This window comes from Platalea leucorodia (assembly GCF_965183815.1).
Source record: "Platalea leucorodia genome assembly, chromosome: 7".
In the NCBI taxonomy this organism is placed as follows: Eukaryota; Metazoa; Chordata; class Aves; order Pelecaniformes; family Threskiornithidae; genus Platalea; species Platalea leucorodia.
In genome coordinates, this window is record NC_138829.1 from 67,021,199 (window position 1) to 67,038,231 (window position 17,033).

At 41.3% G+C, this 17,033-nt stretch overlaps 1 protein-coding gene across 1 annotated transcript; it reads left to right on the forward strand.

Annotated features, from left to right (window-relative positions):
• Positions 1 to 331: 331 nt before the first annotated feature.
• Positions 332 to 16,345, forward strand: SLC5A12 (solute carrier family 5 member 12; the record flags this gene model as incomplete). Its single annotated transcript, XM_082318774.1, has 15 exons — positions 332 to 688; positions 2,751 to 2,816; positions 4,192 to 4,243; positions 5,551 to 5,618; positions 6,687 to 6,841; positions 7,924 to 8,064; positions 9,470 to 9,599; positions 9,943 to 10,031; positions 11,297 to 11,409; positions 12,640 to 12,707; positions 13,074 to 13,160; positions 13,826 to 14,004; positions 14,243 to 14,346; positions 14,573 to 14,694; positions 16,187 to 16,345. The coding sequence occupies 15 exons, from the start codon at positions 332 to 334 to the stop codon at positions 16,343 to 16,345; spliced, it is 1,890 nt and encodes a 629-aa protein (XP_082174900.1).
• Between the last annotated feature and the right edge of the window lie 688 nt (positions 16,346 to 17,033).

Sequence of the window (17,033 nt, forward strand, 5' to 3'; positions counted from 1 at the left end):
ACCTTAAATTAAAACCTCACAGATAAAAAGGGAGCGTACTACAGATTTCACAGCTAAGTCCCCCGCTCCTGCCTGCCTGACAGAAGCATCAGTAGCACTAGGGTCTAAGTGCATTTAGCACCTTCCTAACTCATCCTTAGCTATATTTTTTTCCTCTTTAGAAGTGAACTGGATTTAAAAAAGTCTCCTAGTGGAATAGTCTTTCTGTTTATTATTTGTCATTGATGAGTTGCAGATAAGCTTCAACTTTGCTGTCAACTGAGATAATCTATTCTGAGCAACAGCTATAGAAAACCAGAATCCTCCACCAGCGAATTGTCCAGCTGGTGCTATGTCAAACTTTGTAGCTCCAGAAGTCAAAAAATTTGTGGCTTGGGACTATGTTGTTTTTGCAGCACTATTTTTAGTATGTGCTAGCATTGGAGTCTTTTTTGCAGTTAAAGAGAGGAAAAAGAAAACTTCAAAGGAATTTTTGGTGGGCGGTAGGCAGATGACATGTGGACCAATAGCTTTCTCTCTCACTTCGAGTTTCATGTCAGCAGTCACCGTTCTGGGGACACCCTCCGAAGTTTATCGCTATGGGGCATCTTTTGTTCTGTTCTTTCTTTCATATGCGCTTGTCATCATTTTTACTGCCGAACTTTTTCTACCTGTATTTTACAGATCTGGCATTACAAGCACTTATGAGGTAAGTAAAAATAATAAAAATGGCACTATTCTAACATAGAAGTCAGTATCATGTATATAGGTATTTCTAGAGAAAAATCTTACAGAAAACTTTCTGCAGTGTTTTACAGAACAAGTGTATTGATACATTAATTATTTTCAGTAACTGGTTGCATTAATTCAAACTAGTTATTTATATTGCATAAGTTGAAATCACAAATTAAGGATCAGACCTCCTGTTATGCATATATAACAAAGACAGGATAAGGGTTTACACACCAGCACCAAATTAAATTACAACTGGAAAATATTTAAAGTGTATCCAAATGGTTTTGATCTTATGAGTAAGTACTCCAGTCTGGTTTAGAGAGCAGGTATTAAAGATGGACTTTAAGAACAAAATTCAATACTGTCCAGTTCAAACTCGGTCTAGATCTGGCAATTAGGTTCAATTTACTATAAAAGTGGACTATTTGATATCTAAAAAGCTGAGGTGAGAAAGGGATAAGAGGAAGAAGATGGCAGGTCTCTCTCTCAAAAAAAAAAAAGTCAGGGCTGAAGAATGAATTCAGGGATTCTCTAGGAAATGAAATGAATGACCTCTGAATTTTCTAGAGTTTTTGCCTGGCTTTCCTCGTGGAACACACTATTTTCTTCATATGACAGTTCAGCAGTAAAAAAAAAAAAAAAAAAATCAGTAGTCCTTGATGTTATTGCCAGGAGCACAATGTGCAGCCCTTGTCACCTGCACACCCGTAGGACAGCTTTTAAGCATTTGGGAATAGCCTTTTAGTCACTTTAATCAACTGCCGCAAATTTGGCTGCTCCTGTTTTCGGGCAATTTCAACTAAGCAAGAACTGGATGAAGAAAGCCAGGTTAGTTCCTGAGGAGCTTCCTGGTAACAGAAAGGCTGCTCATGTTCTCTTAACCCAAACCCAAGGAGGGGCTTTATGCAAACAGCTCTGCCTGGGTATTTGGAAATATTTCAGTTACAGGTTGGAAGAAAGTAAAATTGTTCATCTTTTCCCGTTGCCACAAGTAACTGCATTTTCTCACTGGTTTTGTTGCAAGATCAGAGAATGAATTACTTCTCTCATCTGAACCACCGAAAGTGTCATTGTAGCCAGAGTCCCTTCAAGCATGCTGGAAAGATGACTCTTCTGGCTTCATGAATTATTTTTAGAAACAAGTCAAGTCACATAAATTAGCTATTTATTTGTATGGCAGACTGCGGGGCTTATTATGCAAGAGACACAAGAAAGATGAACATGAACAAAATTAATACGAAGGAAAAGAGAGGAGACTTGAACAGCCCATGCCCGGTGTCTGCTGGGGAGCACTCAGGACGATGGCCCAAGGAGAGACCCAGCCCACCCAACGCTGAGTGGGAGGCTGCCACAGGGTTAGCAGCACAGATTTAATTTTTTTTGTCAACTCTAGAGAGACTCCAGGTGGTCACTCAGGCCTAAAATCTGGGCTTTTGGGCCTAGCGGTCTACTCACTTCTGCAGTGGTGTGATAATTGGGAATGACTCTCTACATCCACCTGGAAGTCCACAAGAACCCCACTTGCCTCTCCCTGTTGATGATGTACAGATTTGGCTTTAGACTGAGACACAGCACATGAGAAAGCCAGCATAGCTCAAGCACTGTGAAAGCCTCTATGTTGCTGCTTCTCCATCTGCTCCACCACCGCTTTTGTCACTACACGAGTGAAACTATGCTATTTCTTGTAGAGATGACCTCAAGTTTCCTCTTCATATAGTTGGAATATGCTTTCATTTGAAGTTTCTTTTCCTTGTAGCCCCTGGGCTCTTTCAGTTATTCCCAATACAAAGCATATTTTGAACACTGCAACCCAACATATAACTTCAAGTACATGCTACTGATGAGAAGATTTCTTAAATGTAATTATCTCTATGTGTAATAGTTACCATGCTCTCCTGTTCATTACTCACAGCAGTAGTGCCAGTTGCCAGTAATTTTACTTGCATAGCAAGCTGTTACTCAGGACGACCAGAAGGTTAATAGCTGTGTCACACATGCTACATGTGCAATTTACTGAGATTCCTCTTTTTTCTTAGTATTTGGAGTTAAGATTTAACAAGATGGTCCGTCTTGCTGCAACATTGATCTACATCCTGCAGACGGTAAGAAGACATTGACTCTTTGTGCTAATTTCACTCAACATTTATTTTGACAGGCTAGTCTCAGGCTGTGCATTTTTTACAAAGAGATGTTTTAATAAGTGCTCTTTTTTCCTTAATTTTTTCAGTTGGACTGTAAATGTTAAAAAGAAATAATGGTTACTTTCCTAACTTTCTAGCTTTCTCCTGTTTAGGATTAAAAATGCCATTTTTGTTGTCTTTGACAGTTGGATGTTGTGCTGAACTCCCACAGCTTCTCAAATTCTTAGTCTCATTATGTTCCCTTGAAGTCTCTCTCTTTCCAAATGAGTGGATTCTGTCTTTTTTGAGAAGCTAGGCGAGCTGTGCTGGGTACATTTAGTTCACCAGTTACCCATTTATGACACCAGGGTGAGGGTATCCCATTGCAAAGCAGCTGCACGTGGCAAGGGCTGCTCCCAGCGCCAGGTCCCAGGGACCAAGCCCAACAGCAGAAATCGCTGCCTACTGTGTGCAGACTCCACATCTGTATACTGCTCTGCGTTACCATAAAACACTGCCTACCCAACTCCACACCCCTGTGTGTGTAGATAAAATAAATAACACTCCTGGCTTTTGGATGGAGAGGTTAGGCAGAGACTAGCTTTACTTCCCCCACAAAACACCACTTTACTACTACTGCTACTACTTAACTTTACCTACCTACTTTACCAAAAAAAAACCCTCAATAAACCAAACAACTAAAAAAACCACCCCAAAAACCCAACACTTAGGGAGCCACCCAAGGCACTATTGTAGCCATCAAATAGCTTTTTTGCCCTTTGATTTAAAGCTTCACCAAGCTTCTCAAAAGATTACATTAGTTTAATGGAAAGTTTTGGGACATTGGCAGACATTTCTTTCTATGTTAATTCCATTTTATTAATTCCAAAACCTTTAGCAATGGATTTGAATGCTTATTGACTTCCCAGGCTTTGTTTCTCCCTCAGTTCTGTCAGAACATAGACGTGAAGGACATCAAGTCAGATACTTTGAAAGGGATTGAATGGAACAAGGGAAGTTTAATTTCCAAGATCAATCAAAGTTATCTCTGCATCACTGTTTGTGTTTTCCTGAGAGCTCCTCTTTCCATTTGACTAGGATGTTTTTGTCATCTAGTCATCTTAGCAAGGGGTGAAATAAGGAATACCAAGACAGATAATGGTCCTTCCATCAGAAAAGAATGAAACCAAAGATTTTTATTTTGTAAAGGCTGAAACAGAAAACCATACACAATACAAGCTGATCTAAAGAAACCTCTAGATGTGGCATTTTGCTCTGACCCCCACTCTACATAGAAGCCTTATCACTCAACATTCACATATGTGTTTGTATTTTTCATGAACTTTTTCTCCTTCAGATCCTTTACACGGGAATAGTGGTTTATGCTCCATCACTGGCACTCAACCAGGGTGAGTTCCCATGCCGCACTACGTGTCTACCCCAAATACCCACACCACAAGACAATTAGAATAAATTAAGTGAGGACAACAGATAAAGCAGCCAAAAAAAACCAACGCAAACAAAACCCTCAGAAGATCTGTAATAAGGTTTTTGTCTGCACCTTGTACCTCTGCTTTTCTGACTCCCCAGATCTCTCTCTCACACCAGTACATTAGCAGGAGCCCCACGTTTTCAGTCCTTCTCTCCTTTGCACTTAGTAACCACCCGAAGAGGTTAGCAACGAACAATTTCTCAACGCCCTGACAAAGTTCACAGTGCAAGCTGATGATCCAAGATGTATTCTGTACTTTGATTCCCCCCTTCCCTGTCTCCCATGCTCAGGTTCCCATGGGCATAACTCCATTCCCTGTAGCTGGAGCTGAATGCTGTGCTGCTTTCCACACACTTCTTTAATTAATCTTTGCAAACTAGCCTTACAGCATCCATCGTAATAGATGGGATTAGCAATTTCACTGCCATAGGGCATAAGGAATCACCATGGCCCAACTCCTGATTTCACCAAAATCAATTGGGAAGAGACTGAGAGGCTCTTTTCATTGTTCATCATCCGAGTTGCATCCAGTTTGCCCAGTCCCACCTCTCACACAGTGCCGAGCTTCCTTCCTCTGGAGCTCAACTGAATTTTATGTGACAGTTCACGTTCATTATTAGGCCACGCTAACTTTGCTAATAAGAAAATCCTGACAAATAGATTTGCCCTCAGAAACTATGCCTGATGGGAGAGACTTCAGTATAAGTCAAACCAAACTTTGTACATCATGTAGAAAGTAACTTTATGAAGTAAAATGAATATGCAAAATCGTGTTAATGCAGCACATTTTAGTGTTAAACTGTTCCTAGTCGCAGGGAATGGAATTTAGTTTGGGATTTTTTTTTTCCCTAGGATTCTGTGGAAAACTCTGAGGAACTTGATTTCTCAAGAGAAAATTCTGGACTAAGAACAGAAGGAAGGCATTGCTTATAAAGCTGTGTCCCATAGGAATGATGTTTTTCTTTGGGCAATTATTCTTATGCATTATTACTTTTGCACACTTGAAAGTTTGTTAAATACAATTTGCAAGAAAACAACAATGCAAAACAGTATCCAGTAGTGTTTAGAAACCTGAACAATCCAGTAAAGCTCCTAATAGACACAAAAGATTAAAATTAATAATTACTCCCATCCTTCTAAGGCTAAAGGATCATAGCTTTTCTGTTACCATCCAGATGACCTACCCCCATTTCACTAACCATTTGGTTTTCTTTGGTTTCACAGTCACTGGATTTGATCTCTGGGGCTCTGTAGTTGCAACAGGAATTGTCTGCACTTTCTATTGCACTCTGGTACGTAACAGGCGTAACCGAACAGCAGGAACACAGATTGCTAATTCAACCATCTTTTATACAGGACAGGCTATTGCAGAAGGGCAGCGTCTAAATAGAGTCTAAGTGGCTGAAGTTTAAAGTAGGAGAACATAGAGATAAATTTCTTTTAGACTCTGTGGTATAAGTGTATTTGGAGAAAAAAGACTATTTCCTCTCAAATCCTCTGCTGTATGTCTCAAGGTTTAAACCAGACAGCTTGAGGCAGAGTCCAGATAAGGAGGTGATAACCTTCCGCTACCATACTAAATCTTTTGAGATGATTCTTCTTATCTTTTACAAGTAATAGACTGAAAAACATTGTAATGAAAAATATGTCCCTGGTGTCACCCCAGACCAAGAACAGAGTGATAAAGCCTAGGAAGGGCGACCAACAGGTCATAGAGAGCTTTGCTTCTGAGTGGAAGCAACATGAGACTCCCGATTACAAAAAAGATAAACGTTGCAGTGGAAGTGGGGCTCAGGACATAGCCTCATTTCTGTTCTCACTACCACTAATGACTTTTTTCAATATTTCAGTCCACCCTTGCTGAAAACACTTATTATGCTGCTCTTGCACAGGTTTGATCAAATACGAAAGTAGCTGTGGAAGAAAGCTGAACTGCATTTTTTCTGGAGCTGTTCTTCTGTGTTAGGCTAATTGTGGACCACTGGGCTCCGAGAATTGTACAGGGTGCTGTGGGAAGTACAAACACAGGGCAGCTTGTGTTCCCTAAGCTTTTGTTCCACACTATGATATATTCTTCAAATGCATATAAAGGAGGCAGAAAAAAAAGCATTTAACTGGAGGTCAAATATTCTAATATTCTAATATCTAATATGACTGTGGACAAACCATTTAGGCTCCGTGTCCTTTTCTGACCTGCAAAAAAAACCTTCATGGGAAAATACAAAGTTTAAGAATAGTCCCGATTTGCTAGATGCTATACATACAGCTCATGAGCTCCTGAAATAAGGGGTCTTTCTACCTTTTGCTGTACTTGAACAACAGGAAAGAAGACGAGAGCATACAGTTTCTGTTTGTTTTAGGGAGGATTAAAAGCTGTTGTCTGGACAGATGCATTTCAAATGATTGTCATGGTGGTTGGCTTCGTGACGGTTTTGGTTCGAGGAACTACTCTGAACGGTGGATCCACCAAGATCTGGGAAGATGCCTATGAAGGATCACGACTAAACATATTTGAGTAAGAAACAAATGGTGCAAAACTTATCTTTTTGTATATTTGTATATTTAATGTTTAGAAACCCTACCCTCACTAAGCCAAAAATACTCAGACTTGTTATTACACTACCGGTGAACAACCTCGGTGACTCAGAGAAGTCTGTTCCCTAGTTCTTCAGTTCTTGGGAACACAGTTGACCTTCCAGGAGAGCTTAACTCCTCTTTCTGTTACCCTCTTTGAAGAAATCAAAGCCCTGCTGAGCTCTAAGGGAGCTTTCCCATTTTTCTTTCTGTAGCTACAGACACAGCTCAATTATTCCTTCCAATTACATTTATCTTTATTTTTTTATTCATAAAACTGGCACTTCGTTTTAAGTACACTCACCACAGCAGCTAGCAATGGTGCACCAGTGCGCTGGGATAGTAAACTGACCTTTCTTTGGCTGTTTGTGGCATTGACTGAAAAGTTCATTGATCAAGGCAAGTCACTGACAGCATCTAACAGCAAGGTCAAATGTTATCTGCTATACCTATAAAGATTAGTAGAATTGCAAAGACGACAGATGCAAGACAAAGATGTACTTGTACTGGTTAGAATTACTGAGTAATGAAATTTCATCGTTAAAAAAAGATGACACTGCAGCTGAAGCAATTTCTTGTAAAGGAAATAACACATCGCGATGATGTAACTAGGAGTTCGGAGGATTTTTAGAGTTTAGTAAGTGGCTTTGTTTCTTGCAAAGGACTGGGTAGTCAGTAGGCAGGATGGCTTGCAGGTCGGTTGCTGCAATATGACGCAGATCTGAAATCTGAGCATAATAAGCCTTATAAATGTGATTTATCTCAATTAATTGGCCTTCTGACTGAGTCTGCATGATAGATGTTTATCCTGACTTGATAGTAATGTGTTCCAATATAAAAGTAAAAAAACCTTCCAAATCTAAACACATTAGATGTTGTCTGTGCTGGAAAACAGAATTACCAATGCAGCACTTCTGATTCAGAAGGTAGGACATACCAGACAGTTCTGAAAAACCACCTACCTTTTGCTAAATAAATGTGTGTTTAAACAAGTGAACTGAATTGCTTCTTTCTCTCTTCTAGCTTTGATGTAGATCCTTTGAGACGACACACCTTTTGGACAATAGTTATTGGGGGAACATTTACATGGCTAGGACTCTACGGAGTTAATCAGTCCACGATACAGAGATGCATTTCTTGCAAATCGGAAAAGCACGCTAAACTGTAAGCTACCTGTCATTAACCTATTCTAGCAATCAAAAATACTGACGTGGAATTATACTAACAGTTTGGCAGTTATGTTAAATAAATATTGGGATCCCATTGGGTGGTGGTAAGCTAATGTTGCGCTGACAGTCTTACTTCCTCTGGCTCTAAATGACATAAAAAAAATCAAGAAAGAAAAATGGGTGTCTATCTAACTCTTGCACTTTATTAATATGGGGTCAGGCTGTCAGATTAATCCTCAGAAGCAGAGTACGGAAAAGATGCCCACACAGAAGTTGTACTACCTACAGCTTTATTGGAAAAATGTATTTATTGGAATTGTGTTTATGTTGTATTTTATTAAAAGTGGTTATTGATTTAATGGGGCACTATAGTACAAGGCATGATCTAAATAAAATGAGATCAATAAGTTATTAAAATTCTAAAATATAAGAATAATTTGAATCAATGGCAAAGAACCAAGTGAAACTTCACAATCTAGACATATAGCTCTCCAGTCTGCTACCTTCCTCAAGTTCAGCATTAGTATGTGCATAGCTAGACGTGTGTTTTACTAAACAACCAGATTTTTTTTCATGTGCCTAGTGCTAATTGCTTGCCCACTTGGCTGAAGCATAAAGGTGGTAATTTTTTCCTTCTGCAAACAGTTAGCTTTTTTGCTAGCTGCAGTCATACTCGTTTTTCTTAAGGTCATGGTATATTATATGAATTTACTCTGTTGAAATTCAGTTTCTGAAAACGTTTGGAAGTCACAACAGTGAGAACATCACTAGTAACAAGTCCTGAAAGACCTTTGAGTCCCAGTAGCGCAGCTCTGAACCAGCCCTAGCAAGAGACCTTGTGTAAGGTGACGTCCAAACACGACGTAGGCTCTGTAGAACCTGGCAGCTCTCAGGAGCTACACGATTACTGAACTGCAGCCACACAACCTTCCCAGCAGATGCTGTCACCCACATCCATCTCATGGACTAGTGAAAAAACCCCAAGTGTGTTACTTTGCAACGGCGGCATTGCAACCACGACAAAATCCATGCACAGTAATACTCTGTGTGGCTTAAAGGGAGAAGAGCAGCAACTCCCGACAGACAAAAATCTGCTCTTACAGGGGACAGAGGGACAGGCCCAGCGCTCGGCGCAGTCTGTTCTGCCTACGGGTTACTGATCTTAGATCAGTCTCTTCCAGGTATGCAGAGTTACCTCGCCCTAGAGCATAAAGAGGCTGTATTTTTTCATGTTTTTTAACATCAGTATTACACACAATTTCTTACCCTGGTGATGCCTTTAAGAGATGATATAGCTAGCTTTGATTAGGGCGTCTCTCTAAAAAGTTAGAAATAACTAACTTGTAACAGCTTTTCTATATTTGTCTTGTATTAAATAGAGTTTCTCTCCTTTGTTCTAGGGCACTTTACTTGAATTTATTGGGACTTTGGACAGTGCTGGTGTGTGCAGTATTTTGTGGTTTGGTGATGTACTCTCATTACAAGAGTTGTGACCCTTGGACTGCTGAATTCATTTCAGCACCTGATCAGGTACAGATACCCATTGTTATACTTAGGAGCTGCTTTGGGCTGAGACATAGCACGTATAGAGACAGTTTAAGTTTTGTGGGATGCTTTATGTCCTTTCAATGCTCAGGCACTAAGGTGGTTGCCGAATCAGGGCTAGAATATATCTATTCTGGCTCTCCTGCAGTATTAATCTGATTGACCACTTCTGCCAAACAACATCCCCTTTGCTCAAAATCTGACACCCCTTGTTAGTTGGATCAAAACCAGAATTTAGCAACGTGCTCAGATGCAGCTACTTCTTTTCTGTTACCCAGGAAAATCTTAACTAATTGTTTGTGTTGCTCTTGTGCTCCTTCTACCCCAGCTCATGCCATATTTTGTTATGGACATTTTTTCTTCGATGCCAGGAGTCCCGGGACTGTTTGTCGCCTGTGCATTCAGTGGAACACTAAGGTCTGTAAATCTGAAATGAGATTTTAGCTGTGTACCATTGATTTCTTGAGGACCCAGAATGAGGTCAAAACAGGAAACCCTAAGAAAAGTCCAGCTGTTTTTCTTAGCACATTCTAGGAAGAAGCAGTAGTGATTTGTCAAGTTGCATTGTATTTATGCCGAAGTCTAGCTCCACTTCTCCAGTATCTTTCCATCCCAAATACATTTTAGAATAACATTATCAACACATTCAAAAGGGTATAAAAACTGAGGAAACACCAGTTCTCTTTGTAAAAGAGCTCAGCTTCCCAAAATAACTTTGGAGCTGCTCATGGTGTAATTGCCTTCACTCAACCCGACTGCCACAATATCATAGTTAGGGATAGAGAGCTTTTCAGCAAGTCTATCTGCACATGACACAGAGTTAGACTAGGAAAAGAGATGTCTGCATAGGAGTTTTAAAAACAGTGTGTTCTTCAAGAGGGTGCCGTGTGTTATTGTAGTTCCTACCCTCTACAGGCCAAACATCAACACTTCATAGACATTAGAAAGACAGAAGATTCAAGTTCACATTGACATTATTCAAATGCCATAGAGTAAATCTCCAACAGACTGTTTCTAAAGACTCTTATCTGAGTAGAAAAAGCAAGAGAGCGCTATCAAAACAGGAAAATAAAGAAAAAAAAACCCCAACCCCAAACCAAAAAACCCCGCATAAAAGGCACTGGCAGCTCCTGACAGGAGACGACGAGAACACAGTTAAGGGCACTGAGTACCAAATACTGTGCTGTAGGTATTGACACTGCCATATTGTCACAACAAATTCACAGAGATCATGTTCACCAAACATGGGTTAACTCACCTAGCTAAAAGAGTCAGACTATTCCTATTCCATATTTTTCAGTTATGAGAGAAAACAGAACAGGCATTTTGTGGAGAAACAGGGTATCACTAGTGGTCACCGCACATCCTTTGACTTGTAAGGGAGTAACATCTTTATTCTGGAACATGCCTATATTTTGAAGGTCTTTGCAGCCTGGTAAACTAAAGGGTCAATTAGGATGAGTTTCTACCTTGTTCTGTGCTAGCATGAAGCAGGGCCCCTAGCAATTGCAGAAGGGACAGAAACCTCACCAGCACCAGCAGAATATGTGAAAAATACTCTTCAAGAACTGGGCATTTTACAGTATTAATGCTGAACAAGAGGCAGCATTTCTCTATAAATACAACTTTATTTCAGATTATATAGCTTCCTATTTACTTAATGTTCTTCTCCATTTCTACAGCACAGTAGCTGCCAGCATCAACGCTTTAGCAACTGTTACCTTTGAAGACTTGGTCAAGAAAGGTTTCCCAAACCTCTCCGAGAAGATGAGCACATGGATCAGCAAAGGCTTATGTAGGTACCTCAGACGGGATGATTTATTTAACAGCAAAGTTGTCCATCCCCCCAGCTGCTATTACTACAGGAGAAAATAGGGCAGGATTTTATATACTCAGATCCTTGAGAATCTCAGACTCTCAATTGACTCCAAGAGCAATTCTGTGAGTAGTGAAGAGCACTGTCTAGGGACACTACTTCAGAAACACACTTGTGCTTCGGAAACCTCCACAGGAGCATAACCCTCTATAAACTCCCAGGATGAATGTCAGCATGATGCTTCAGTAAAATTAAGCATGTGCACTATATGGTGCATGACTCAAAATCCTTTGAAAAGTTTTGTCTACTGAAAATACTGGGGAACACTCTGAGATCTTCTTTACAACACAGAAAGAATATCAATGTAGTTATTACCACATTACTCTATAGTAGTATTGCTAAGTATTGTTCTTTTATAGTAGTACAAGAAGACATTTCTATTCAAACTTAGAGTATTGCATAAGCAGGCTGTTCAGTTTTTTTAAAGAAAAATAAAATTGTAAAAGAGACAAATGAAAAACAGACAGTCAAAATATCAAGCGTCCAAAATGCTTTGAATTTTTAAGATACTTTTTACAAGTATTGCAGTAATAGCATAACCCTTTTATAAGTATTGTAATAATATCATAACCATTTGTTGATGTTGGCAACGATCACAGAAGAGCCAAACCAAGACTGTCTCTGTAACTGTCTCCAACCTTCTCTGTTCCTGCTTTTCCACTTACTACTTAATTTTTGCACTCACGACCCAGAAAGATCAATTTTACCTCTGAAACCAAGGTGTGCTAGCACAGAAGATGAGTTTTGGTTGGCTTTCCTCAAGTCTACTACATACAGAGTTTTGTCTTCCACAAAGTTAAAACTGGTGTCAAAGGAAGAAAGCCATGTTGCTTATCATTGTTCAATTCATTCACTAGATTATTTTTAAAATGTCATTTAAATGCAGCAGAAACGGAAACATTTCTACATGAGGCATAACTTCAAAATTAATTTCATTGCTAAGTTCTGCTTCATAAGAAAAACCAACCAACCAAAAACCCAACAAGACTTCCCGCAAAACGCTGCTGGGTGCTTAATGGTCCGCTTTAAACATCAAAGCCCAAAGTGCAAATTCCTCCGTGCTGCCTGGTCACTTGGGACACTAGATGAATTAGAAATTGTCCACGCTATTAACCAGCACTGACAACCTCCCTGCCTGATCTTTTCCAGGTATATTATATGGCGTCCTGTGCACTTCAATGGCTGCAGCAGCATCGCTGCTGGGAGGAGTTGTGCAGGTATCTCGTGCTTCAGAAATGCAGTGAACCGAACGTGAAGGAACAGAAATGTAATGAACTGAATAATTCTGACATCCTTGGGGACTGCTAGATTACCTGAACAATTTCTGTGGACACTCTGCTGAGAGGAATAACTAGGAAAAAAACCCCCCAAAACAACAAAACCATAAATCCCTCAACTCCTTCACTGTTTACTCACTGCGGGGAAACAATACTGAGTGTGATTCTTCCTCTAATTGTGCACTGAAATCACTGTTGGTCCCTCCTACCCCACCATTTCCCACTGAAAATTATAGACCGAAACCAGCACTGCGCGTGCTCCCTCCAGCTGCTGCACTAAGTCCTGTCTCTTCTCTGCATCCACAGGCTTCCCTCTCCATCCACGGCATGTGTGGGGGGCCCATGCTGGGATTATTTACCCTGGGAATTGTGTTTCCTTGTGCTAACTGGAAGGTAAGGGGAAAAAAAAGTCCTTATCTAAAAGAAAATCTCTTGGCGGTGTATGGTTAAAACTCCATCTTGAAAATTGCTTGGGTTGTTTAGATTTAGTCTCTGGGCTGATTTTCAGATTTAGAGCCTGAGGAGTCCAAGATCTGTTTAGAGGTCCCTTTTCACTGTCTGAATTTATCCCATTTGAATTTAACTCTACCCAGCTGTGGAATAATTGGTGATTAGATTCACATGAAGGTTTTTTTAAAAAATTATTTTTATTTCTGAGTTTCTTCCCTTTCATTAAAAAGAAAAAAAAATATTCAATATTTGCCCCAGCCTATATTCACCTTGGGATGCACAGAATGATTTCAATTGCTCTGCCTTTGCTAACTCAGGGAAAACACAGTATGAGCTCATTTCATATTGCCCCATGAGCAGTCCCATCATGTTTACCCAGAAGTAAGACTAAACTCTCTATTGCAGTTTTGATCATCACAGTTTTGCTTCAACTCTTACTCCTAGAGGGCAATAAATCACCGTGTTTTATACCTTGGTCGAGAGAGAACAGAATTGATTCACACTGACAGAGACTGTAACCAGTCATCCCTGACTCCTGCCTAATTCACGCTCGCAGAGAAGCACTTCCCATGCATCACCTTTAACAGTATCTTTCTATGCCTGCCAAGGGTGCTATCGGAGGCCTCTTAACTGGGATCACCTTAGCTTTCTGGGCTGGTACTGGCTCTTTCATTTACCCTGCACCACCGATAAAGTCCATTCCTCTGCAACTGTCGACTTTCAACTGCACGCTGGCTAACAGCACTGAGGCGCTGACAACGGCGGCTCCCACGGCGGCTCCAGAAAGGTATTTTCCCTGTCGTTACCACTTAAGCCTGCGTTTTGGCGCAGCGTGCAGCCCGAGCCTGCAGCCTGCCTCTGGGGTGCAGCCGGTAACCGCCAAGCGGGCTGGGAGCACGGAGCACCGCCGGGTCATACAGTGACTGCAGCGGGAGCTGTATTTTGCTGGCACAGTCAAGAGACAATATAAACATACCTCGTGGTCATCACTAGCTGCTTCTTTCCCTTTTGTCACCTCTTCACAGGCCTTTGCTGGCAGATACCTGGTACTCCCTGTCCTACCTGTACTTCAGTGCTGTTGGCTGTCTAGGCTGTGCCATCACAGGGCTGTTGATAAGCTTTATAACAGGTTGGTGTTGTATACATATATATATATATATATAAATGCTTTTGCATAAGAATCTGACTCAGCTGTTAAAAGAGCTTTCAAAAAATCCACCAAGTGGCTTGTGAGACACAGACTCAGGACAGGGCAGTGAGCTCTGATCCTGCTCCCCCCCACCTCATGCTCTGAGGCTACCAAGACTCACACCTGGCTTTTCATAGACCCGGGTATCATTACTTTCTCCTTTCAGGACCCAGTAAAGGAGAGAATATCCCACCGGTGTTAATTAAACCAGTCTGCAACCTGTTTTGCTTTTGGTCCGAAAGACTCAAAACTTCCCTCTGGTGCGGCGTGCGGCACGACAGCCAGGAGGTGAGTACCCGAACCCATCAGCTCAGCCCCGCCGCGGCCCGGGAGCGACGGGTGTACGTACACATATGTACGCGAAGGCATGTGCTACGCAGAGAGCAGACTAGCTTTCAGCAATCACTTTTTGCAGTTATGCAAGGGATGCTGCGTAGGCACTGCAGACTGGAAATGAGATCAGCCAAACCCTTCTACTCAGCGTTAGTCAGTTATAAGTTACCTATTCTCCCTGTTTATGCAGCACACGGGGACTCGGGGTCTCTGGAGACAAACAGCCCTCGGGACGGCCAGCAGCCCATGACATGGGGGCTGACCTCCCTCTCCCTGCCCTCCCCACTCCAACAGCTGAGCGGGGCCAAAACCGCACTTTACACCCCAGAGAGGAGTTCACCGAGCTACTGCCTCCTCCCACCAAGCAGAGACAGAAAGACTTTAGCACTCACACGTCCACGAAGCTCTCCTGCTGCTGCCATCCTCACCTTCAGACCCTCCAGGGCTTCTCTCCTCCAGGGCAGCGCTGCCGGCCCATCAGGCAGAGCTGCAACCACCAGCACCTGGGCTGCTCCTGCCCACCACCTCCTCCATGGAAACAGGACCAGCTTTTCCCCAGGTGTCTCAGGGCTTCATAGCTCGTTAAGAAGCCATAAAGAATGAGCACCTCCTTTTCTTGCACTATTGTAACAGTTTGCAGAGAAACAACATTGCTCCATCTGAGGAGAATCTGCGAGGTTTACAAAAGGGACATAAAGCAATATATATGTTTTCAGCTCCTTTAGAGTACTCTACAGGTACCTTTAAATCTTGAAAGTAATCTTTCAGCTGCAAGGCTCAGTATTCAGCGATAACGTAGAAGCTGTCCTTCCACCCAGCTTGCATTAAACTTGACATTAAAGTTAATGATCTAATTTGGAGAGCAGCTGTGGCTCTAGATTTGCTTCAGCTGTTTCATTTGGCTTTTAGGTGCTCAACACAGCCTTCAGCTAGAACTTCTCAGGAGAAAAAAAAATCATCTCAATGAAAGCAGTAAAAAAGAAATCACATATTCATTTATCCCCTTGTATTTGCCTAAAATGTAGAATAACACCATCAATCACGTAGTTGCAGTGTGAAACCACCGAGGCAAGCGTAGGCCAGACAAAAACCCAATCCACTAAAATGTAGATAAATATGCAAATGAAAAACTAAATCTAAGTGATGGGGAACGCACTGAGGGCACATTTCAAGACTTTTACGTGAAGAAAGGAGTTTGAGAAGTTGCTTTTGTTGCTTTTGCCAAAGGCTTTCCATGGGGGAATGAGAAAATCAGTGGTTGTGTATGGAGGAGACACACACTGAACTGTGCCTGTGGGTCTGAGTCACTGCACGCAGCAAAGGAACTCCTCAGATTTATAAGAAAGGATGTCAAAATTTCAAAATGCAACAAGATAGTCTTTAAGCAAAGGAAAAAAGCAGTGAATACAGGCTTCAAGCTACTAGGGTATTTTCTTTCTTTTTTCAGGTGGACTTTGAAAAAAATCTGCCTAAAGTTGTTGCAAATAAAACTGGAACAGATGACACCTTCAAGAATAATACCAACAAAGAAAACAAATGCCAGTTCCCTGGTTACAATCCTGAGGAAAATTCCTACACTAACATGAGCAGAGAATCTCGCCTCTAGAAGCTGAGGGACAAGGGACATTTAATCAAACTTTATTTCTCCAGCTTCAGAAATGAAGAGCTCTTTTTATCGCATTTACCAGCTTGTAGATGACCAAGATGGAACAGTTGCCCTCTATAGCAATAAAGGCCAGATTTTTATTTATTAATTTCATGACAGACCTGGGAAATCGTCAGACAAGGGGGTTTTGGAAGCACTGCTATTTCAGAAGAAATGTTTCATGAATCTTGTCATGGAAGCTCCTGCTCGGAAGTAGCTGCAACACGTCTCTTATCACATACTCTGTTCAGTAACTAGTCATTGAAGGCCAACGTGCAAAGGTGAACTTGAGATAAAGCAAGACTTCGGAGAAGTTTCTGAGGTCTCTCACTAAGGTGAGACTGTGAACTGCCCTCTGATGGAGGGAGCCCCGGGGAGAGGAGGGAGGTCAGGCTGAGCTAGTCTCTGCCTATTTTTAGGTACGGCAAAAAGCCTCCTCACAGGAACGTTGTATAGACCAGACTGGTCTTTTAGTGACTGAGTTAATCGTGTTTGCTTCCTCTGTGGAACTAAGGTTTCTTTATAATGTCTTATTGTAAAAGCTATAGGAGAGCGTAACAAATTTTACTTCGAATTCAGGATAGTTCTTTATCCGTTAGTCTTGGAAAGACATCCTTTCAGCTCGAAAAGATCCACCTACTACCTTTAT